At 56.7% G+C, this 24,273-nt stretch overlaps 3 protein-coding genes across 12 annotated transcripts; 1 reads left to right on the top strand and 2 right to left on the bottom strand.

The window, feature by feature from the left end:
• Nucleotides 1-806: 806 nt before the first annotated feature.
• IL32 (interleukin 32) lies at nucleotides 807-4,920 on the bottom strand. Of its 10 annotated transcripts, none has more exons than XM_055365086.2 (8): nucleotides 4,673-4,871; nucleotides 4,463-4,552; nucleotides 4,351-4,393; nucleotides 2,921-2,959; nucleotides 2,723-2,782; nucleotides 2,326-2,352; nucleotides 2,097-2,156; nucleotides 807-1,345 (listed from the first exon to the last, which is right to left on the bottom strand). In XM_055365086.2, exons 3-8 carry the CDS (start codon nucleotides 4,363-4,365, stop codon nucleotides 980-982), a joined length of 567 nt encoding a protein of 188 aa, XP_055221061.2. In that variant the 5' UTR covers nucleotides 4,366-4,393; nucleotides 4,463-4,552; nucleotides 4,673-4,871; the 3' UTR covers nucleotides 807-979. The 10 variants fall into 10 exon arrangements, with proteins under 10 accessions (XP_055221061.2, XP_055221054.2, XP_004057105.5 ...); XM_055365079.2 differs by having other exon boundaries at nucleotides 4,351-4,396; nucleotides 4,486-4,552; XM_004057057.5 differs by having other exon boundaries at nucleotides 4,486-4,552; nucleotides 4,673-4,869.
• Nucleotides 4,921-11,074: 6,154 nt separating this feature from the next.
• On the bottom strand, nucleotides 11,075-24,213 carry MMP25 (matrix metallopeptidase 25). Its single transcript, XM_031002704.3, has 10 exons — nucleotides 23,520-24,213; nucleotides 22,989-23,121; nucleotides 20,396-20,531; nucleotides 19,994-20,286; nucleotides 12,970-13,146; nucleotides 12,785-12,869; nucleotides 12,566-12,648; nucleotides 11,845-11,997; nucleotides 11,509-11,766; nucleotides 11,075-11,346 (listed from the first exon to the last, which is right to left on the bottom strand). Exons 1-10 carry the CDS (start codon nucleotides 23,616-23,618, stop codon nucleotides 11,075-11,077), a joined length of 1,689 nt encoding a protein of 562 aa, XP_030858564.3. The 5' UTR covers nucleotides 23,619-24,213.
• On the top strand, nucleotides 13,146-19,444 carry LOC101130963 (sialidase). The gene is given in 5 exon segments (XM_055365067.2): nucleotides 13,146-16,175; nucleotides 16,177-16,230; nucleotides 16,232-16,700; nucleotides 16,703-17,118; nucleotides 17,233-19,444. Coding segments are annotated over 4 exon segments (1,296 nt in total). The 5' UTR covers nucleotides 13,146-15,452; the 3' UTR covers nucleotides 16,753-17,118; nucleotides 17,233-19,444.
• Nucleotides 24,214-24,273: the final 60 nt, after the last annotated feature.

Genomic DNA, 24,273 nt, shown 5'->3' with positions numbered 1-24,273 from the left:
CATGATTGAGTTTTGAAATGTGAGAAGGACATGAGGTTTGGGAGGGTCCAGGGGCAGAATGAGATGGTTTTCTCTGTGTCCTTACCCAAATCATCTCAAACTGTAATCCCCACATGTCGAGGGAGGGGCCTGGCTGGAGATGATTGCATCATGGGGGCGGTTTCCCCCATGTGCTTCTGGTGTAAGTGAGTGAGTTCTCACAAGATCTGGTGTGTTAAAAGTGTTTGGCAGCCGGGTGCGGTGGCTCATGCCTGTAATCCCAGCACTTTGGGAGGCCGAGGTGGGCAGATCACCTGAGGTCAGGAGTTCAAGACCAGCCTGGCCAACATGGTGAAGCCCCATCTGTACTAAAAATACAAAATTAGCCTGGTATGGTGGCGCATGCCTGTAACCCCAGCTACTCAGCAGGCTGAGGCAGGAGAATCACTTGAACCACAGAGACAGAGGTTGCAGTGAGCCGAGATCACCCCATTGCACTCCAGCCTGGGCAACAAGAGCGAAACTCCATCTCACATAAAAAAAACACACAAACACGCAGACAAAAGTGTTTGGTAGTTCCCCCCACCCTGCTTCTCCTGCTGCCATGTATGACATGCCTTACTTCTCTTCCGCCTTCCCCCATGATTGTAAGCTTCCTCAGGCTTCCCCAGCCATGTGGAACTGTGAGTCAGTTAAACTTCTTTTCTTTATACATTACCCAGTCTCGGGCATTCTTTATAGCTGTGTGAAAACGGACTAATACGGCAACAGATCAGCCTTGCCCTGGGAAACCCACCACCGCGATCATGGTATCTCCCCTGCCAGGGAAGTATAAGCAGGTTTTATTAAGAAGCCAGGGCGACAGCGCCAGGTCAGAGCTGCAGCAGGAACGCCAGGCAGGGGGACTGAGTGTGCGGGAGGGGGCGGGGCACAGGACAGCTGAGGGAGGGGTCAGGGTGGGTACGCGGTGACGGGGAGGGCAAAGGTGGTGTCAGTATCTTCATTTTGAGGAGTGGGGTTCAGAGCACTTCTGGGGTGTCAGCTCCTCCTTGCCCCGCCGTGGGGCTCCGTAGGACTGGAAAGAGGACATGAAGAGCTCTGACAGAGAGCAGCAGAAACTCTGGAACTGTTTCCAGAGGGCCTGCACTGCATGGACCAGGGCCACCACCTTCTCCTTCACCCAGGCCAGAACCCCGTGCCACCAGGTCTGCAGCCGCTGCAGCATGGCCTGGAACCATCTCATGACCTCGTCACAAAAGCTCTCCCCAGGCTCCTCGGTTGCGGGATCCTCAACATCCGGGACAGGGGATCTGTTGCCTCGGCACCGTAATCCATCTCTTTCTTTTTCAAGTAGAGGAGTGAGCTCCTGTGGAATGGGAGCACCATTCAGGGTCTGTAGGTGGGGGTGTCAGCCCCAGGCCCTGGCCACACCCAGGCCTCTCAGCCTTTTCCTGAGCCTGGGAGACGGAGGCCCACAGGTGTTGGTTTCCCGACCACAGCCCCATGGACAAGAGGGACTTTTCCCAGAGTCCCCCTCCTCTGCATTCACCTCCATGGCAGTGACAGGATGGGTGTGTCTGCTTGGTCACCAGGTCAGGGCCCTCATCGTGCCTTGAGGGCTGTGCCACTGTGTGAGGAGTGAGGCCGTGGGCAGGTCCCAGCTAGGCTGTCACTCCCAGCCCTCCACCCCAAGCTCAGGGGCTGGGCACACCCTGCCCACACCACATCAAGACAGGGCAGGGGTTGGCTGGGCCCGGTGGCTCACGCCTGTAATCCCAGCACTTTGGGAGGCCAAGGCAGACGGAACACAAGGTTAGGAGTTCAAGACCAGCCTGGCAAACATGGTGAAACCTGGTCTCTACTAAAAATACAAAAAAAAAAAAATCAGCTTGGAGTGGTGGCAGGTGCCTGTAGTCCCAACTACTTGTCAGGCTGAGGCAGGAGAATCACTTAAACCCGAGATTTGGAGGTTGCAGTGAGCCAAGATCACGCCACTGCACTCCAGCCTGGGCGACAGAGCGAGACTCTGTCTCAAAAAAACAAAAAGAAAGAAAGAAAGAATAGACAGGGCAGAGGTGAAGGAAGGCAAGGTGCCCAGATGGGTGTGTCATACTCACTGGGTGCTGCTCCTCATAATTAGCCGCCACTGTCTCCAGGTAGCCCTCTTTGAAGTCGTCCTGGGGAGAGGAGGGCACAGGGGGTTCATGCTGCTCCTGCCTGCCCCCTTCCCACTGTGGCCCCCACTGGTCCAGGTGATTCCCAAGGGGACCCGGAGCCCAGACCCAGTGTCCTGTGGAGCCTAAGACCCAGGGACTAAGCTTGGTGGAGGGGGAGGCCACGGCTCACCTCCAGCTCTGCCAGGCTCGACATCACCTGTTAGGAACAAAGCACTTGGTTCCAGGCCCCAGCCTCCTCTGCACTCCACATCAGTCAGTCCTCAAGCCCAGCCAGTCCTCAGCTCCCACACACCCCGAACTGGGTCCAGCCAGGGGCCCGGGCCACGTCTGGCACCCCTGTTGTTTCCTCAAGGAGCCCTGGGGCTTGGATGCCTCCCTCAGTCTCCCCGGGTGTCCAGATCCCCCACCCGCCCACTCACTGCCACCCAGGTGCAAGCATTTGCCCAGGGTAAGGGATGAGGGAGCCTGTGGGTCCCTCTTCATCCTTCTCACCCTGAGCCCCACACAGGGTGGAGCGCCTGGGGGCGGGGACATGTGACCTGGTGCCTGAGGGGAAATCCACCCACCTGTCCACGTCCTAATTCTGCGTTTTGCATTTTATCACACATTCTTTCTACGGCCTGATGCTGTGAAGAGAGGCAGAGTTGGCACCAAAGGGCCGGATCCTTGTCCTTCCCGGGTCCCAGGTGTCCCACAGTGTCCTCAGTGTCACACGCTGAGACCCAGGCCCCCAACCCCTGAGCAGAAGTAGGGAGGAGCATTACCATTCGGGCCTTCAGCTTCTTCATGTCATCAGAGAGGACCTGCGGAAATAACGGTGACACTCAGTCTCCATGTGTCACCTTAACCTTTCCCCCAGGATAATTTATACACACACACACACACACACACACACACACACACACACACACACACACATGGCAGAGGTACAGGATAAGAGGAGACAGCAGTCCCAGGAGCCCCTCACAGCCTGGAAAGACCGGCCAGGGCTGTCCTGGAAACGACTCAGAAAGTGCTTCTCTCAGGAGCCGGCTCAGCTGGGCAGGCCCAAGAGCAGGGCCAGCATGGGCCTAGGTGACCCCTCCTCACGAGAGCAGGGCCTGCGTGGGCCGGGGTGTCCTCCCTGCACACACACACCCCCCCATGTACACACACGGGAGGATGGACACTGTCCTGGAGCAGGCTGGCTCAGCTGGGTTTCCCACAACCACTATGGTCCCAGGTGAGAGCTGGCCAAGGAGAAAATGTTTAGGGACATGACAATTGAGAAGGTAACAGCAGCCATTCCTCTCTGATGAGCTGATTAATATTCGGGGTGCCAGGTAGGTCCACCCTACAACCTGCCACTCTTCCCGACTGCCAACATGCAGGCCCACAGGGCCCGGGCCATTCCTGCCTACAGACACGTGGCTGCATCCACAGAGGCCAGAGGCACCCCACAGAATCCCCGCTGAGCCCCCACGTCAAGGGCCTAGTCTCGGGGGTGACATGCCTGGTTTCCCCCACTATAGAGTGGTGACAGTCACCCACAGAATGCGCAGGGCCTGGAGACATATTCTGGGCAGGGCAGCTGTCTGCACACTTTCAGGCAGCGATGGTCCCATCCCGCTAGCCTGATTTCCCAGGAATCAGGGTGAAAGCAGCACCGCGCCCACATGTGGGAGCCATGTGTCCTCCGGGTCACTGTCCTGAACCTGGGCCAGGCCACATCATGGAAACCCCTTTGTCACAGGCCGAAGAGCTCCCTGGAGGGTGTGGTGGGCCTCGCATTTGCGGTGGGGCAGTGGTAGAGGATGGGAGGTCGGAGGGAACCCAGGAAAGGAGGAAGAGACACCCGGACCCACACAGGCCCTGCTCTTGGGCCCACCCAGCTGAGCCGGCCTCTGAGAGGAGTATTCTCTGAGTCGTTTCCAGCAGAGCCCTGCCCCACCCCTGCCCCAGGCTTTCTGGGCTGTGAAGGGCTCCTGGGACAGGTGCTCCCTCTCATCCACACCCCTGCCATTCTCCAGCGCCCCCGACACATGTGACCTCCAGCGCCTCCACTGACACTCTCACCCCATCACTATCCTCCTGCCACTGGGTGCCCCTGACTGAGCCCTGACACACAGGCACCTCGGGAAATACTGAGGGCACCCGCACCCTTACGGTCTGTTTTCAGACATGCCCACAAAAGCACACGCAGCCTCTCACTCACCTTCGCGAAGCACATGGCGGCCAAAAGTTCAAGGAGCCAAGGCCTGCTGGCGAGGAACAGGTGTGAGGAAAAGTGTCTCAGAGAAGCACCCTCCCCCCCAGAGGGTCCTCACCTTCGGGGACCCCAACTCCCCACCTGAGATGACCCAGCTCCACTGAGACAGTCACCTTCTGCACGCAGTCTTCCTGGCACAAAGACTCAGCTGGTTTTATGGGGAAAGTGGGTGGTAGTGGGCGGAGCCTCTCTCAGGGCAGGAGGCCTTGCTGAGTGCGTGAAAAACAGACAGAGACAGAGACAGAGACAGACAGAGATGGAGACTTACCCGAGAGAGACAGAGGTCTGGGGTCCCTGGGAGGAATGAGGGTCCGTCCCTGGCTGGGCCCCTGCTCCCTCTGAGCTGGGGTGGGAGTCTCTGAGCCCAGGAATGGGCTGCTTTCCCCACCCCACCAGCCTGAGAGTGGGGAGGGGCAGAGGGAAAGTCCAGACTCAGGACAGCAGGCTGGGGAAACTCCCTGAGTACAGGAAGGTGACGTCAGCCAAGTGGGGTCCAAGGACAAAGGAATTTGGACCCTGTCCTTGCATGAGGTGTGCCCCGGCTCCAGAGGCCAGAGAAACTTCTGGATCAGAAGGAGGCAGGAACTGCCGGACCTAAGAGGGGCGCCATGAGGGCAGGGGCCTGTGCACGTTGGAGGGGTGGCTAGTGGTGACGTAGATCTACGTGTGGGACAAGATAGGACCCTCTGCAGGGTGGAAGGCATCCTGCCGGCTGTCTGAGCTTGGCTGACCAGGTCCTTCTGACCCTTCTGGGCCAAGGCAAGGCCATCTGGGGCCGAAGGTCACTGGGCTCAGCAATCTTGGGGCTCCCCTATGGGCTTTTCTAGCTCCACGGGTTCTGACCCTCCAGCCTGGCTGGGCCTCCCACCTCCTCCTCATGGCCCCCCGCCCCCCTCCCCCAGCTGAGCACAACCACGCCCTTGCCTTTGGGATGGTTTCCTGGGGCCAAACTAAGGAAGTACCACGACAAGGGGCCCTAAGTCGAAGACATCTCTTCCCTCACGATCTGCAGGCTGGAGGTCCAAGGTCAATGTGGGCAGCGTGGGGTCCTTCTGAGGGCCCGGAGCTGGGATTCTGTTCAGGTTTCTCCTGCCCTTGTAGATGGCCATCTTCATCTTCATCACGTTCTGCCTGGGTGTGACTGTCCCCCTTTCCCCTTTCCAAAGGACACCAGTCATATTGAAATAGGGTCCACCCTAGGCCGGGCGCAGTGGGTTACGCCTGTAATCCCAACACTTTGGGAGGCCGAGGCGGGCAGATCACCTGAGGTCAGGAGTTCTAGACCAGCCTGGCCAACATGGTGAAACCTTGTCTCTACTAGAAATACAAAAATTAGCCTTGCGTGGTGGCCGGCACCTGTATTCCCAGCTACTCGGGAGGCTGAGGCAGGAGAATCACTTGAACCCGGGAGGCGAATGTTGCAGTGAGCCGAGATGGTGCCATTGCACTCCAGTCTGGGGGACAACAATGAAAATTCCCCTCGAAAAAAAAAAAAAAAGAAGTAGGATCCACCCCAGTGACCTCATTGTACCTTAATTACCTCCATAAAGACCCTGTTTCCAAATCAGGGCATATTCTGAGGTCCTGGGGCTTAGGAATTCAGCATGGATGCAATGTATCCCATTATATTCTCAAAGGGGACTCAGAGAGACAGAACCTATAAAACACGCCCCCTGGTGAAAGCTTCCCTTCGGTGAAGTAGACAACGGTTGTCACCTGCCTGCCACTTAGGAGTCCATTCCACTGTGCGCAACCGCCTTTCCACAGCCAGGATGTCCAGATCTTTCCCTGAGTATCCTCTGAATTGTAGTGGGAGAGAGAAGGAAGCCACTCCTGCACCAGCTAAAAGTCATGCTCTAGGCTTCAGCTCCAAGAGACTGTCTCTCTACCCCACCAACCCTAGCCCCTCATGACTCTCAAGGGCCACCATCCGAAGACATCTTGGGATCCACCCAGACTGTACCCTGTTTTTATAGCTTTATGGTGATGCAATTTACAGGCAATGCAATTCACTCATTGAGCTGTACAATTCAAAGCACAGAACTGTGCAGCTATCACCACAACCCATTGTAGAACATTTTTATCACCTCTAAGAGAAATTCTGCCCCTCTGAGACATCACTGCCAGTCCTCATTTCCCTGGATAACCACTCATCTACTTTCTTTTTCTTTTTTTTTTCTTAGAGTCTCGCTCTGTTGTCTAGGCTGAAGGGCAGTGGCACAATCTCGGCTCACTGCAACCTCTGCCTCCTGGGTTCAAGCAATTCTCCTGACTCAGCCTCCCGAGTAGCTGGGATTACAGGCACGTGCCACCACACCCAGCTAATTTTTGTATTTCTAGTAGAGACGGGGTTTCACCATGTTAGTCAAGGAGTCTCGAACTCCTGACCTCAAGTGATCTGCCCGCCTTGGCCTCCCAAAGTGCTGGGATTACAGGCGTGAGCCACTGTGTCTGGGCTCATCTACTTTCTCTCTCGATGGATGCATCTCTCCCAGAAATTTCCTATAAGTAGAATTATATACTAGGTGATATTCTGTGTCTAGCTTCTTTCACTGAACATGCTGTTCTTGAGGTTCATCTGTGTTGTAACACGCATCAGTCCTTCATTCCTTTTTCTGGCTGAATAATATTCTACTGTGTGGATAGACCACATTTGATTTCTCCATTCACCCCTCGAAGGACATTTGGGTTCTTTCCACTTTTTGGCTAATTCCGAATAATGCTGCTGTGAACATTCACGTACAAGTTTCTGTGCAGACGTATGTTTTCACTTCATATGTATGAAGCAGAAGAATAGCTGGGTTACATGGTAAATGTGTTTTTATCCTTCTGAGGAACAGCCAGACTATTTTTCAAAATGTCTGTCATTTGACATTCCCAGCAGCAGTGCCCAGGGGTTCCTGTTTCTCCACATCCCCAGACACATTTGTTATGCTCTGTGTCTTTTTAATTCTAGCCACCTTAGTGCGCTGAAATGGTATCATGTGACAATTTTTGTGTTTCTTTTTTTTTTTTTTTGTTAGGTGGAGTCTTGTTCTGCCACTCAGCCTGGCCTAATTTCTGTATTTTTAGGAGAGATGGGATTTCACCATGTTGGCCAAGGAGTCTCCAACTCCTGACCTCAAGTGATCTGCCCGCCCTGGCCTCCCAAAATGCTGGGATTACAGGCGTGAGCCACTGCGTCTGGGCTCATCTACTTTCTCTCTCGATGGATGCATCTCTCCCAGAGATTTCTTATAAGTAGAATTATACACTACGTGATCTTCTGTGTCTAGCTTCTTTCACTGAACATGCTGTTCTTGAGGTTCATCTGTGTTGTAACACGGATCAGTCCTTCATTCCTTCTTCTGGCTGAATAATATTCTACTGTGTGGATAGACCACATTTGGTTTCTCCATTCACCCCTCAAAGGAAGTTTGCGTTCTTTCCCCTTTTTTGCTATTCTGAATAACGCTGCTGTGAACATTCACGCAAAAGTTTCTGTGCAGACTTATGTTTTCACTTCTCTTGGATACGTATGAAGGAGAAGAATAGCTGGGTTACATGGCAAATGTGTTTTTATCCTTCCGAGGAACAGCCAGACTATTTTTCAAAATGTCTGTCATTTTACATTCCCAGCAGCAGTGCCCAGGGGTTCCTGTTTCTCCACATCCCCAGATACATTTGTTATGCTCTGTGTCTTTTTAATTCCAGCCATCTTAGTGCGCTGAAATGGTATCATGTGACAATTTTTGTGTTTCTTTTTTTTTTTTTTTTGATACAATCTCGCTTGGTCTCCCAGGCTGGTGTGCAGAGGCACGATCTCGACTCACTGCAACCTCCGACTTCCGGGTTCAAGCGATTTTCCTGCCTCAGCCTCTCAAGTAGCTGGGATTACAGGCATGCGCCACCACGCCTGGCTAATTTTTGTATTTTTAGTAGAGACAGGGTTTCACCATGTTGGCCAGTTGGTCTAAAACTCTCGACCTCAAGTGACACCTGCGTCTCAAACGTCTGCATCAGCCTCCCGAAATGCTGGGATTACAGGCATAAGCCACCGTGCCCAGCCAATTTTATTTTTATTTTTATTTTTTTGAGACACACCTGTTGCCCGGGGTGGAGTGCAGTGGCGTGATCACGGCTCATTGTTGCCAAGACTTCCCGGCTTCAGGTGATTCTCTCCTCTTCGCCTTCCAAGTAGCTGGGAATACAGACACGGGTTGCCACCATGCCCGGCTAATTTTTTGATTATTTTGTAGAGACAAGGTCTCACTATGTTGCCCAGGCTGGTCTTGAAATCCTGAGATCAAGCCATCCTCCCACTTTGGCCTCCTAAGCTATTCAGATTATAGGCGTGAGTCACTGTGCCCAGCCTCTTTCCAACTTTCTGGATGATGTCCTTTGAAGCACAAAAGTGTTACATTTTGATTATGAGACCATGCCATTTTTAAATGATACCACTTAAAAAATAAAAATAATCACTTTGACATGACATTTTCGTGTAGCAGTCATAAAATTTTAAAGGCTCTGGAAGTCTACATGGAGCCACGAGGCAGTCTCAATTCCACAGTGGCCGTCCGTCCTCCGGGTGCCCCATAACCAACTTTTGGGTTCCTCTCCGCTTCGTCCTCCGACTCTTCTTTCTTCTTATTATTTTTATTTTTATTTTTGAGACGGAGTCTTGCTCTTTTGCCCAGGCTGGAGTGCAATCGTGAGATCTTGGCTCACTGCAACCTTCCTCTCCCGGGTTCAAGTGATTATCCTGTCCCAGCCTCCTTAGCAGCTGGGATAACAGACATGCACCACCATGCCTGGCTAATTTCTTTTCTGTTTTTAGTGGAGATGGGATTTCAGTGTTGGCCAGGCTGGTCTCGAACTCCTGACCTCAAATGATCCGTCTGCCTGGGCCTCCCAAAATGCTGGGATTAAGGCATGAGCCACCACACCCGGGCCCACTCTTCCTTCTTAGATTCCCCATCAACCATGGATTCCTTCTGCAAAGCAGGGAGATTCAGGTCAGTCCAGTTCCTGCCACCACACTTCTCCCCAGGTCCATCAATGCTCAGAAGAATGGAAGGGCTTTTTGTCCATTCATTTTTATTGTCCTGAGTGGGATGAATAGGTTTCTAATATACAAATTTCCCCCTCCTCATACATGGAAAAGAAACTGACAGAGGCCCAAATTGTTTCCTGGCAGCCCAGAATTCCCGGGTAACTGACCAGTCTCCTGCCTTCTGTCCTCATGCTGATCTGTTTGTATGAGCAATTGGGGCAACCCCTCTCCTGGTTGCTGCGACAGCCGCCCACAGCCTCAGCTCCAGGAAGCACTAGGGGGTCACTGAGGCTGGACAGCAACTTAGGAAGTGGCCCCTAAGTGACTCTACCCATGGGGGTCAGGCCATCAGTGTGGCCTGAAGATATTGGTCCTGGGGTGGAGGAACACTGCAGAGCCACAGAAATGCCAAGAAACAGCCAGCTACTGCCCCCCACAATCCCCGCGACTAGTTAAAATGCAGATTCCTGACCCCACCCTGAGTGAGGATTCAGGTTGAGTGTGGGATCTGCAAACTTAAATTTCCCAGTGATTCTGATGTGGGATAGTCTAGAAGAATAGTTCCAGAGGCAATCATTTAGATCCTAAAACTGTGGGGAGTGGGGACAGGGTGAACGAGGTGCCGCCAGGTTCCACCCACCCCTCACTCTAGAGCTAGGGCCTCCCAGGAGGGAGTGCTGAGGAGGCAATGACCAGGCCTGAGCCAGGGTTCGGTCCCTGTCTTTCCACCAGCGTTGAGTTGATGGGAGTCAAGCTGTTCTCTCCACGGTGCAAGCAGGGAAGGGGTTCTTGGGGATAGAAGGGTTCCCCATTGAATGGAAGGCAGTTCTGGGCCCAGGGAGGTGCCCAAGTTGGGTGGCCTGGGGAGGAGGAGGCGGGTGGCGGGGGAGGAACGGAAAAGATTAACAGTCTGGAGAGCAAGGGTCGTCCCTCCAGCCACTGATTCCACCACCCAGGACGTGGCGCATGGGTCCTCAGGGGTGATATCTGGGCTGGTTCCGGGTCTGGGTCCCAGGTCCCCACCAGTGTGGCAGTGACTGTAGGGGGGCCTTGTGGGAGCAGAACGGGGTGAGAAACTGCGGGTGGGAGAGGGGCAAGGCACAGCTTCGCAGTCAGGCCTGTCCTCTAACGACCCAGGAACGCCAGGCGCAGTGGCCAGGCGGGGCGGGGCTGCGGAGAGTCCCAGGACTGCGCTCCGAGAAAAGCTGGCTCTTCCTGGAAAAGGACGGTCCTGCGGGGGCAGCAGCGGCCTCTGGGTGAGGCCGCAGGCCCGCCCCTTGTCCTCCCCGCCCCTCCCCGGGCTCGGGAGGCAGGGTCCGATCGCCCCCTGGCGGCCGCCGGGCGGGAACGACGGGGGCGACGACCCACGCATGGTCCCAGCGCGCGTGCGCCCCTGAAGGCGGGTTCCGGTGGCGGCGCCGGGGTCTCAGACCCTGAGGAGACTGAGCCCAGCGCCAGGCGACCGGTCCCCGCCGCCGCCGCCCCTGCGCGGGAGATCCACCCTGCTTAGTCCGCGCCAGAGCCCCCGTCCGTGGGAACAGACAAGGGGCCTCCGCAGCGCCTCACAACCCCCGACCAGGTCCAGCGGCGGGGGACTCGGCCGTGGAGGGCGCTGTTCGGTCTGGATGGCTCCCCCCATCAGCGGGAGGCTACACCCCCCACCAGCAGGGGCAAGAGGAGCAGCGGGATGGGAGCAGGCCAACGTCCTGCGGCCTGGTTGAGCTCGCACTGACAATCGCAGGTTTCGGACACGGGGGTCGCTTTGGGGGGCCTGGGGGCGCGGGGACCAGAGCTTGGGGCGGGGCAGTCCAGCCAGTCGGGCCCCATGGGCTGGGGGGCGTCCGGCTCGGTCTTGATGCTGTTCTTGGGGAAGCGCCAGTAGTGGGCGCCCTTGAAGAAGTAGGTGTCACCTGGAGGAGCAGAGCTTGAGTCCCGGTCCCGCCCCGCCCCGCCCCGCCGCTCCCTGATGCCCAAGGACCCCCATCCCCGAAGGGTGGCCTCCATGTCCCCATTCCCCACATCCTTCTCCCCACCCCCAGGCCCAGTAACCCGCAGGTCACCGCGCTCCCCACCTGCGTTGCTGACGGTGACATCGTCAGGGGAGGGGGGCGCGCCTTCCCAGAGGCTCAGGTCGCGAGGGTAGCCGGGGTCCGGGCGCGCCGCCGCCTCGTCGTAGCGCCAGTACTGCCGGCCGCGGACCAGGTAGGTCTTCCCGTTCTGTGGCCACGAGAACACGGCGTCCACCTCCTCTCCCGGGGGCAGCCCCAGCTCCGTGAGCGGCCGCGCCCCGCCCTCCAGCTGCCGGTCCTGGAACACCCAGAACTGGGGCCCTGCAGGGCGGAGGCCGGGAGGTCAGGGGTGGGCTCCCCGCGCTGGCCCCAGCGCGCCCCGCCGCCGGTCCCACTCACCGCTAAAGAGGAGGATTCGGCCGTCTCGGTGCCGAGCATAGGCGGCCTGCACCACCCTCACCTGGGCGGGCAGCCCCTCCCAGAAGCGGTGCAGCCGTGCGGGCCGCGGGGACACCAGCTGTCCGGAGGGCTGGAGGCGCCAGAACCAGGGGCCTGCATGGGACAAAGGGGTTCGCAGGAATGCATGAGACAGCAGGAGGTCTCCTCCCCGAGGGTGTGTGGCTGGGTGGGGAGGGGTCCCATCTGGAAATTAAGGGCGCAGTGGATCTAGGGTGACCAGCCCATCCTGGCCCGCCTGAGACTTTTCCCTTTTTAGCACTAAAAGTGCCAGGACCTTGCCTGGTGGCTCAGACCTGTAATGCCAGCACATTGGGAGGCTGACACCGAAGAATCACCTGAGCCAGGAGATTGAGCCCAGCCTGGGCAATGTAGTGAGACTCCATCTCTACAAAATAATAAAATAAATTACTAGCAAGGCGTGGTGGCATGTGCCTGTGGTCCCAGCTACCAGGGAGGCTGAGGTGGGAGGATCACTTGAGCCCAGTATTTTGAGGCTGCAGTGAGCCATGATCACACCACTGCACTGCGGCCCAGGCAACAAAGCAAGACCGTGTCTCAAAGAAGAAAAAAAGTTCCACTTCCAGGGTAAGCCCACAGTCCCAGTGGGTCACTGGAAGTGGGCAGGAAACCAACATATATGAGGCCAAGTGAAATGACTCACCTTTGAAGAAGAAAGTTTCCCCTCGGATGTTGGCGATGGCGTCAAAATTGCCCTCACATCGATCAGGGATGGGGAAGGATGGGCTGGGGAGGAAAGGAGAGGTGAGTAGACAGGGGGGTTTGTTTTCTCCAAGGCAGGGACCCCCACCATCCCCATCTCAGAGGACACTGAGGCTGGGCAGCTGGTCACCCAAGGTCACCGAGTTGGTGGGGGACTCACCTGTGTGTGGGCGAGGCCGGGGGCTGGGGCGGAGGAGCCAGGGGTTTCCTTGTGGGCTTGTCATATGGGGTTTGGGGCGCCTTCCCTGTGAGGAAAGAGTCAGGCAGGTGTGCGTCCCCTGGCCCTGCTGCAGAGGACACTGGATGGGGCAATGATGGTTTCGCGGCAGGTCCCTCTCCCCCTACCATAGAGTTGCTGCAGGCCATCGCGGTCATCCTGAGACAGGCGGTACTTGTCAGGGTCGCCCACCGGACCCTGGTAGAAGGGCCTCATAATGGAGTTGGGGGCTGAGGAGTGGCCCAGGCCCAGGGCGTGGCCAAACTCATGGACAGCCACGGCAAACAGGTCGGTCCCCTCGCCGTCTGCAGGAGAAAGTGGGTGAGAGCTGCGGCCGCCCCTGCATGGGGAAAGGGGCCACAGGAAGGCCCTGCGAGTGCAGCTGGGGCCAACAGGAACAGCAGGACACCCTCTAGAGGTGGCCCCAGCCTCCTCTGCCCAGCCCTTCCCGAACTCTCCATCATCCCTGTCTCCAGTCACCCAGTCAGCATGGCTGTGATGGACACTGGACCACAGGGCTGAAAAGATCCAGAGAACACACAGAGGAATAGGCCACCTTACACACAGATGGGGCCCCTCCTCTGGGAAGGGAGCACTTTGTGCACAGAAGTTTGAGGGGGAGGAGCTGGGTGTGGTGGCTCACGCCTGTAAACCCAGCACTTTTGGAGTCCCAGGTGGGAGGATCGCTTGAGCCCAAGAGTTCAAGACTGGCCTGGACAACATAAGGAGATCCCCATCTCTACAAAAAAATTTTAAAAATTGGCCAGGAGTGGTGGCGCATGCCTGTGGTCCCAGCTAGTCAGGTCCCAGGCTGAGGCAGGGAGGCAGGAGAATTGCTGGAGCCCGGGAGGTGGAGGCTGCAGTGACGCATGACCATGTCACTGCACTCCAGCCTGGAGGACAGAACAAGGCCCCGTCTCAAAAAAAGTAAAAAGAAAAAAAAAAGAAAAAGAAAATAAAAGAAACTTAAGAGGGCGGTGGGGTGAGGGCAGGAGCCTACAAGGTGCGTGCCATTCTCTTCAGGCAGCCCCAGCCCTGGCAGCATCCCCTCCTCCCAGCTACAGTCTATAGTCAGCGACCCCCACCCGTCTCCCCCTTGCCAACCCCATCTGCTGGGGATGTAGGTCCATGTCCTTGACCCATGACCTTCCCTCATTCCTGCCCCCATCCCTCCTCAAGCCATATCCCTTACATCCCTTGAGTCCTCCATCCCCCCTCCCCCAGCTCCCTGTCCACAGCCTCTGCCCCTCCTCTCCCTACCCTGTACCACCCCACCCCAGGTCTTCCTCCATCTCCTTGGGAACACAGAGCTCCTCTAGCAGGCACTCTCAGAACACAGCCTGCCGGCCCAGCGCCAGGCCTTGCTCCCAGCCTCTTCCCACCACAGCAGCCTCTTCCCTCCGGATTCAGCTCAGGCACCAGGACCGGCAGGACCGAGACGCTTCCCACGTCAGCCCTGGCCAAAGCCCAGCTCCTTATCCATCGGTGAGCCGCCTGCCAGCTCCTGCTCCAGCTGCTGAGAGGCCTGAAGAGACCAAGACAGAGACACAGCCCCGCAGCACCACAGGGAGGCCCCAATTACCCCATGCGAATGAGTTTCATGGCCATCTCTAACTAAGGTCAGCACTGTTCAGGGCAGGTTCATAGGTAACGACCTGGTGAACTGAAAAGCAAATTTCTCTCGGTCCCTAAAGCCACTCGCCGAGCATCTAAGCATGAAACGTGAGACCTAAGAGGGGTAGCAAACACGTTTTCATTCACTTCTCACCAAACCTGTCTCCTATGCCCATTTTACAGAGGAGGAAACTGAGGCACAGAGACTTCAAGGTAGATGGCCAGGTACCCTGGCTCTGCCAGCCTGCCTTTCAGCAGGGGCTTCAATGGTCTTGCTCAAATCACATCCGCACTGACGAATTTCCCTGTCGACTGTAGGTTCTCTTGTTGCTCTGAGTCCTTTTCCTGAGAAACTGGGGGTAGTTTGGTGTTTCAATCAGGGCGATATCTTTCATCTCTCACCTTCTTCCCTGCCTTGTCTCTCCTTGGCCATACTGGGCTTCCGGGCCCTGCACCCCTTCCTGCACCCTTGTCACGCCATGCATCTGGGGGAAGTTACACAACCACAGCTGTGCAGACCCAGCCCCACAAGATTCCCAGAGGGCAGTCCACAGGGGCCCCGGCACCTCCTATCATCCTTGCCCCAGGCTTTGGCAGGCAGCTCCTGCACACTCCCCTCAGCCCCATTCCAGGCCCACAGCCCCTCAAGCTTCCACCCAGCCCCAGCCACTAACTCTCAAATGACAAATGTGTTTCCTGTTTCATCAGGACAGGACATCGATGTCATCTGTAACTTCCGGTGCACTGGGGCACACAGCTGCATCTCCCCATGCTCACCTCCTGCCTCTTGCTCTGCCAAGTGTGAGGACTCAGCCTGGATCACCTCCTCCAGGACAAGAAGAACCTACCATCATCTGTCCATCCAATCTACCCACCCATCTATCTCTGCCTCTGGGCATGCATCCGTCCGTCCATCCATCCCCGCCTCTGTGCATGCATCTGTCCATCCATCCCCGCCTCTGTGCATGCATCTGTCCTTTCATCCCTGCCTCTGTGCATGCATCTGTCCGTCCATCCATTCCCGCCTCTGTGCATGCATCTGTCCGTCCATCCATCCCCGCCTCTGTGCATGCATCTGTCCATCCATCCCCGCCTCTGTGCATGCATCTGTCCTTTCATCCCTGCCTCTGTGCATGCATCTGTCCATCCATCCATCCCTGCCTCTGTGCATGCATCTGTCCATTCATCCCCGCCTCTGTGCATGCATCTGTCCGTCCATCCATCCCCGCCTCTGTGCATGCATCTGTCCATTCATCCCTGCCTCTGTGCATGCGTCTGTCCATCCATCCATCCCTGCCTCTGCGCATGCATCTGTCCATTCATCCCTGCCTCTGTGCATGCATCTGTCCGTCCATCCATTCCCGCCTCTGTGCATGCATCTGTCCGTCCATCCATCCCCGCCTCTGTGCATGCATCTGTCTGTCCATCCATCCCCGCCTCTGTGCATGCATCTGTCCTTCCATCCATCCCTGCCTCTGTGCATGCATCTGTCCGTCCATCCATCCCTGCCTCTGTGCATGCATCTGTCAGTCTATCCATCCCTGCCTCTGTGCATGCATCTGTCCATTCATTCATCCCTGCCTCTGTGCATGCGTCTGTCCATCCATCCATCCCTGCCTCTGCGCATGCATCTGTCCATTCATCCCTGCCTCTGTGCATGCATCTGTCCGTCCATCCATTCCCGCCTCTGTGCATGCATCTGTCCGTCCATCCATCCCCGCCTCTGTGCATGCATCTGTCTGTCCATCCATCCCCGCCTCTGTGCATGCATCTGTCCTTCCATCCATCCCTGCCTCTGTGCATGCATCTGTCCGTCCATCCATCCCTGCCTCTGTGCGTGCATCTGTCAGTCTATCCATCCCTGCCTCTGTGCATGCATCTGTCCATTCATCCATCCCTGACTCTGTGCATGCATCTGTTCATCCATCCATCCTTGCCTCTATGCATGCATCTGTCCGTCCATCCATCCCTGCCTCTGTGCATGCATCCATACCTGCCTCTGTGCATGCATCTGTCAGTCTATCAATCCCCGATCCCTTCTTTGTAATGGTGTTGAGCGCTCACAACTCCCTCATCCTAAGACGCTCGTTGGATCCATTCCCTCCCCTCACCCCATGCCGCTCTCTGCCCTCCCTTTCCGGTCAAGTTCTCCAGCCAGTGGTCTCAACTCAATCTTCACTTCCCCCGCTCCTCTCAAACCTATCCCCACTGCATTCTAAATTCTTCCCCAACGCGCTGGGCCTACAGCACTAAAAAGGTCACTTTGTCCGTGGATGACCAAACACAGGCCAATGTAACTTACTGGGCTTGTTTTGCCCCAGCCACAGCTGACCACTTCCTCCTTCACTCTTGTTGTTGATCACCTTTGGGCTTAGTCTTTCTCCATCTCTGTTGAGTCCTTCTCCCCTGCCACCTACTCCTTCATGCTGGGGTTCTCTGTAGCTCTGTACCTGACAGTCACGTTCCACCCTTTCTTCCCAGAAGCTCGCCAACCCCCGTGGACTGCTGGCTCTCAAGGCGGCCGCTAGCCCAGCTCCGACAGCAGCTGACAATGCACAGTATGCGGCCCGGGGCAGGCCCTGTGCTGAGAGGCATGGGTGAATGGCTCATTTCATCGGCAAGCCCACGCCACCAGCAGGCGCCATTCTCCTCACCTTTCTCAGGTGAGGAACCTGAGACAATGAGGTTAAGGAAGTTGTTCATTACAAGTGGAAGAACCCTGACTTACTTGAATTCAACTTTGAAGCCCACATTCTCTTTTTGTGTGTGTGTGACAGGGTCTCACTTTGTCACCCAGGCCGCAGCGCAGTGGTGTGAACACAGCTTATTGCAGTCTCAACCTCCCTGACTCAAGCAATCCTCCTGCCTTAGCCTCCTGAGTAGCTGGGACTACAAGCATGTGCCACCACGCCCAGCCGAAGCCCATATGTGAATGTTGAGGCACACAGCCTCCCCAGCCTCTGCCTCACCAAGCCCTCCACAGGGCCTAGGCACCCTCCCTGGCTGCCCCCTTCCCCTGTCACTCAGGCTCCCCAGCAGCCAATGTAGTTAATATGGGGCTACAAAGAGCTGGGCCTGGCCTCAGGCGGGACCGCCTCCCCGGCATTGCCATCCCTGCTGCAGAGCTCCCATGCGATCAGCCTCCTCTCCAGCTGAGACCACATCCTCACTCAGCTTCTAGGCTGTTCCTGCTCCCCATTCCCCTCAGCACATGGCCCCTGAGAAACTGCTTGCACAACAATTTCCCTCTGGAGCTCCACCTCTGGGGAACCTGACCTCAGACAGAGGAGACCAAGCTCTAGGGCAGGATCCTCAACCTCCCTTGCCCCACCTGTGTGGCCAGCCCGGAGCGCTGCAGACTCCTGCCCAGACCTGCACTCGTGCCTGCCTTCTGCCAGCCTGCTCCTCCTCCTCCCACTGTCACACCTGTATTAACAGCACCAGGATGCCATACTCCAAGGGCCCCAGCCTCATCTCCCCTGTCACCAGGATCCAGCCAGAACTCAATCCTTGCCCATCCTAACTGAAGCTCCCTCAGATCCATCCACTTGCCCCTTCCCCGGGACCATACTCCACCATCTCTTGCCTGGACCCTGCGAGAACTTCCTGCCTCCCTGCCTCTATCCTACCCCCTGCCCCTCGCTGAAGCTGATGATAGTTCCGGAATGCAAAACCCCTTAATGATTCCCCCATTGATCAAAGTCTTCCACATGTTTTCAAGGTCCTTGGTGATCCAGGACCTGCCGCCTTCTGCAGTCTCCCTACTGATGCCATAGTTTTGGCTTCTAGCCTCATATGTCCCGGGTCATTTCTCTGGTCACTGGCTCCTCGTACCCCTGACTCAGCTGGCTCACTGCTTTCCCACTGGATCTCAACCCTGTGTACGTGGGGAGAGCGGAACTCTGTATGTCTTGTCTTGTGCTAGTAGGCACTCAGTGTGTATGTGTGGATATTCATATATATATATATATTTGAGATGGAGTTTTGCTCTTGTTGCCCAGGCTGGAGTGCAGTGGCACGATCTCGGCTCGCTGCAACCTCTGCCTCCAGGATTCAATCGATTCTCCTGCCTCAGCCTCTCCAGTAGCTGGGATTACAGGCGTGCACCACCACACCCGGCTAATTTTTTGTATTTTTAGTAGAGACAGGGTTTCAACATGTTGGTCAGGCTGGTCTCAAACTCCTGACCTCAGGTGATCCACCCACCTGTGCTTCCCGAAGTGCTAGGATTACAGATGAAAGCAATCACGCCCGGCCTATATTCATATATATACTGAGGGAATGAAGTCACCTCTTCTAGGAAGCCTCCCCTTGCCCAAGAGCTTTGGGCCAACATCTCTGAGCCCCTGCAGGCTTGAGGACTTCCTCTGCTGGGATTCTGTGGAGCTGTGTCACCGTGGGTGTTGTCATTGCCAGTCACTCTTCTGACTCAGCTGCCAGGTAAAGATTTGTTTTCGTCTCTGTAAGCCCCCAGCTCTGGCTTGGAGCTAGGCACCTGCTAGGCCTCTGTGATGGTTCATTGTGTGTGTCAATTTGGCCCGGCTGTCGTGCCCAGCTGGTTGGTGAAACACCAGTCTAGATGCCATGGTGAAGGTCTTTGTAGATGCAATTAACATCTACAATCAGTTGGCCTTAAGTCAAGTAGATCATGCTCCATAGTGTGGCTGGGGGTGGGGTGGGGGCAGAGCCAATCAGTTCAAGGCCTTGAGAGCTAAAGCTAAGGTTTCCTGGAGAGGAAGGAATTCTGCCTCCAGACTGTCACTGAAATCCTGAGTTGCCAGCCTGCCGTACAAATTTTGGACTTGCTAGCCCCTACAATCCCGTGAGCCAATTCCTTAAAATAAATCTCTTTACACACACCCACACACACACATACACACGCACACACATCCCACACACACATGCACACACAAACATCCTGTTGGTTTTGTTCCTCTGGAGACCTCCCAGCTGATAAAGACTCCATCAATAAATATAATTTAAACCTAATTATTGGCCAGGAGTGGTGGCTCATGCTTATAATCCCAATGCTTTGAGAGACGAAGATGGGAGGATCACTTGAGCCCAGGAGTTCAAGACCAGCCCTGGTGACATAGTGAAGCCCCATCTCTACAAAAAGTTTTAAAACTAACCAGATGTGGTGGTGCACATCTGTGGTCCTGGCTACATGGTGGCTGAGGAGGGAGGATCACTTGAGCCCAGGAGGTGAAGGCTGCAGTGAGCTGTGATCGTGCGACTGCACTCCAGCCTGAGCAAGATCATGAGACCCTGTTTCTACAAAAAGTAAAAAAAACAAACAAACAAAATAGCCAGGTATGGTGGTGTGCACCAGTGATCCCAGCTACTCTGGAGTCTGAGGTGGGAGGATTGCTTGAGCCAGAAGTTCATGGTTGCAGTTAGCTATGATTGCACCACTGCACTCTAGCCTGAGGAACAGAGCGAGACCTTGTTTCTTAAACAAAACAAAACACACAACAGAAAACTTATTCTTAAGACCAGACCTGGCAAGAGGATCTCTCATAAGAGAGGAGATTTTACCTTTTGACCCAAAAGTCCAGGTCTCCTCATCGTCAAAGTGAGTGTCCCCGGAGATGGGGTGCTCCCCAGGGAAGAAGGCATGGGCTAGGGTGCCCCCCAACCCGTCGAAGGGGTAGCTGTCCTGGTGGAAGGCGCGGGCAAAGTCGATGAGGATGTCGGGCTCCTGGCCCTGGGGGGAGTCCACCTCATGAAATGTGAGGCCTGACTCCATGCCCCAGGCCATCAGGGCATAGCTCATGAGGATCCGCACGGTCTCCTGGCTCAGCCGGGAGCTCTGGGGGAAGGAACGTACCCTGGGGAGAGGGGAGTGAGGTGTAAGGGTGGCCGTGGAGGGAGCAGGCAGCCATTCAAAGCCGGAGCCCAGCAGGCAGGGCCAGGGTGCGGGTGGGCCCCAGGACCTACCTCCATGTCAGGGTTCGCTTCTTCCACACGCTGCCGCTCAGAGCGTACCGGCGACGCCGCCTGACCAGCCCCGCCACCCCCAGCACGTCAGGCAGGGAGCAGCGGGGCTTATGCATGGTGGCCACTGTCCCTGGGTCTGCGGGAGACATTTGGCGGGGTGGGGGTGGGTCCACAATAGGAGAGCCTGCCTTAATCATAGCACCAGTCAACTTTCTACGTGGGAAAACTGAGGCTCAGAGGGCTTAAGAAATGTGCCCTCGAAGGCCCCACAGCCCAGATTTGAACCCAGGCAGTCTGTCTCTGGAAGCCAGCTCCTACCAAGCCATTCCTACTGCCCTTTGGAGTGGCGTCACCTGGCCTGGGACAAACTGGCTGCATGCAGGTGTGCTCAGAGGCTCAGGCCAGGATTTTGCATCCAGCTTCCCTGGGCCCTGGTGGGCGGACTCTGGAGAAAGGAGCCCTGGGTATGCAGTGAGGACCCTTTGAGGCTGGAACCCCCTGGGAGCTGTGCAGGCCTCACACCATCACTGCCAACTTCTCCTCACACCCAGATTAGGTCCAAAGTGCCCAGGCCAGCTGGGTCTCTGGCCTCCTGTGGCAAGCCACCCCCTCCTGGGTTAGGTCTCTCCGGGGTCCCCTTTCCCAGCTGGGCTCCATCCCCAGTAGCCTCATCTCCAAATTAAGGTCAAACTGTGCCTCATTTGTTGAGGCGGCAAATAGTGATGAAGGACATATAGATGCCAGACACTGTTCCAGGCTGTTTGTGAGTCACCAGGACAGACACAGGGCCTACCTTTCCTTGTAGCGAGCCAGATCCTTCAAATTCCCTCTTCCTGCCCACTTAACCCCACAGAAGAGTTCCTCGGCCCTGCCTCCAAAATATACACCCCGAATCCAACTACTTCTGGCCACATATGCCACCCATCCTCCTGCCACCATCCCTCATGTGGACTCCGCAGCCGCCTTCTGCCTGGTCTCAGGGCTCCTGCCTTCCATTCTCCATCAGGACCCAGAGGAAGCTTAAAACTGCAAGTCAAAGCCGGGCACGGTGGCTCATGCCTGTAATCCCAGCACTGTGGGAGGCCAAGGTGGGCTGATCGCTTGAGGCTAAGAGTTCGAGACCTGCTTGGCCAACATGGCAAAACCCTGTCTCTACTAAACATACAAAAAAATTAGCTGGGCATGGTGGCGGATGCCTGTAGTCCCAGCTACTCAGGAGGCTGAGGCAGGAGAATCGCTTGAACCCGGGAGGCAGAGATTGCAATGAGCCGAGATTGCGCCACTGTACTCCAGCCTGGGCGACAGAGTGAGACTCTGTCTAAAAAAAAAAAAAAAAATTGCAAGTCATACCAAGTTCCGAGTTGCTTCCCTTCTGAGAACGCTTGGGTGGCCGCTAATCCCCCTGGGAATCAACCCTAATCACCTTTCGGGGCCCTCGGCTGAGGCCTCTCACCAGAGCTCTTCAATGCTCCTTGCGCTCCAGGCGCACAAGCTTGTGCATGCCGTGGGGTCTTTGCACTTGCCCGGGACACTCTTCTTCCACATCTTCCCATGGCTGGTTCCTCCCCTTTGTGGTCTCAGCTCGTATGACACTTTTCAGAGGAACCTGCCCTAACCAGACCAGCCCCTCAATGCCAATAGCATTTTATTTTTTTCCAAACACTCACCGCCATCTGAAATTATCTTGCATATTTATGTTCTTGATCTGTCTCTCTCCCTCAAGAAAGTTAGCTCCATGAGAGCAGGAACCTTACCTACTTTATTTATCATTATACCATTGGAGCTGAAAGGGCGTGGCATCTAAGAGATGCTCAAAGTATATTTGGTTAGAGACTGGGTCTCCATCTGTTGCCTAGGTTGGAGTGCAATGGTGCAATCACAGCTCACTGCAGCCTTGAACTCCTGGGCTTAAGCAATTTTCCCATCTCAGCGTTCTGAGTAGCTGGGACCACAGGCCTATGCCACTACACTCAGCTAAGTTTAAAAAAATCCTTAGAGGACTGGGCACGGTGGCTCACACCTGTAATCCCAGCACTTTGGGAGGCCAAGGCGGGCGGGTCACCTGAGGCCGGGAGTTCGAAACCAGCCTGATCAGCATGGAGAAACCCCGTCTCTACTAAAAATACAAAATTAGCCTGGTGTGGTGGTGCGTGCCTGTAATCCCAGCTACTCAGGAGGCTGAGGCAGGAGAATCACTTGAACCTGGGAGGCAGAGGTTGCGGTGAGCCGAGATGGTACCATCGCACTCCAGCCTGGGCAACAAGAGGGAAACTCCGTCTCAAAAAAAAAAAAAAAAAAAAATTCCTTGGAGAGTGGGGGGGTCTCACTTTGTTGGCCAAGCTGGTCTCAAACTCCTGGCCTGAAGCAATCCTTGAGTCTCCGCCTCCCAAAACCCTGGGATTACAGGCATGAGCCACCAGATTCTTGATAAATGCTTATGGAAAGATGAACGCCTGAGGCCCTCTGGGTTTGGGGTCTGAGATCAGCATCTTCACAGCTCCGTGTTCCAGGAGCACACTGAGATCTAAAGGCTGTTGGGCGGTGGTCAGGCTGGGTGCAGAGGCAGGGCTGGGGAGGAGTGGGGGCCACCTACCCATGCGGCCGGTCTCCGGCAGCCCCGCGAACCTCTGCATGACTTTGATGGCATCGCGCAACTTCTCAGGGCTCTGCAGCTGGGCCTGGGCAGGGTGGGGTGGCGGCAGGTAACCATAGCGAGTTAGCCAGTCCTAGGGCATCGGAGTGGACAGGTGAAGCGGGCTGGGTGAAAAGTATGGGCTCTCTCTGCCCACCACCATCCTGGCAGCCCTGCCCCTCCCAGGCACCCAGAGTCCAGGGCCCCAGCCCCGGATGCCTGCCTGCTCCCCTCCATAGGTTCCCGCTTCCGTCCCGGGTTTGCCAGTCTTGTCTGGACTTCAGCTCCGCACCTCAGCTCCTTTCCAGAGCTCCAAATCCCAGCCCCAAACCTCCCGACAGACCCAAGAAGCCGGGAGCACAGACCCCATCCTCAGTCACTCTTTGCATATTGGAATCTGGCCCCTGCCTCCTCCGGACCCAGGAGTCCGGGCCCGGCTTCCCTCTCCCAATCTCCCTGCAGACCCCAGGAGCCTGCGGACCCCGCGCTCACCACGCCCAGGCTCACGTCCTGCGCCGAGGGCTTCGGGGCGCGCGCGGGCGGTGGCAGCAGCAGAAGCAGCAGCGCCAGAAGCCGGAGCCGCAGCCGCATGGTGCGCCCCAGCCCGGGCCGCCGGCGGGGTTCGGAGGGGGCCTGGCTGGGGCCGCCCCGGGGACCTGGGGGAGGAGATCCGGGCCTGGAGATGGCCGGGGGCACCCGGCACCGAGTAGGGAGGGATCGGCCGGAGGGCTGGGATGTGTGTGGGGGTCCCGGGAAGTGCGCGGTGGAGTCAGCGGAGGGTCCCGGAGGGCCAGGGTCGCGCCGCTGGGTCGGGTGGGCCCGGGAATCCCAGGATGGTTGAGAGGGCGCGGGAGCGGCGGAGGTCTGGATGTGCCGCGGCGGCCTCTCGGGGTCCCGGGGCGCTGCGCCAGCGGCCCCTCCTCTCCGGGCGCGAGCGGAGGGCTGGGTGGGGCGGGCCGGGCCGAGCGCACCCCGATATGCGGTAAGGGCGCGGCAAGGGAAATGGCCCAATCTTCGGACGTCCAGCGACAAGGGGCGGGCCAAGAGGTGGCCCCTGCCCGACCCAGAGACCCTCCTCCGAAGCAGGACGCCCGGGCGGGGGGCGGGGGTCCACGGCTCTAACTCCCTCGTCCGCAAGTTTCTCTTCCCAGATCCCCGCTCCTGTGGGACTCCCCGGGGCAGGGCTCGCTTCTGCTTTCTCGAAGCCGCGCGGCCTGGGGGAGGGCGGCCTGGGCCTTCGGCTCAG

This window comes from Gorilla gorilla, chromosome 18 (genome assembly GCF_029281585.2).
Source record: "Gorilla gorilla gorilla isolate KB3781 chromosome 18, NHGRI_mGorGor1-v2.1_pri, whole genome shotgun sequence".
Lineage (NCBI taxonomy): Eukaryota > Metazoa > Chordata > Mammalia > Primates > Hominidae > Gorilla > Gorilla gorilla.
This window is presented reverse-complemented; position numbering and strand designations above follow the sequence as displayed.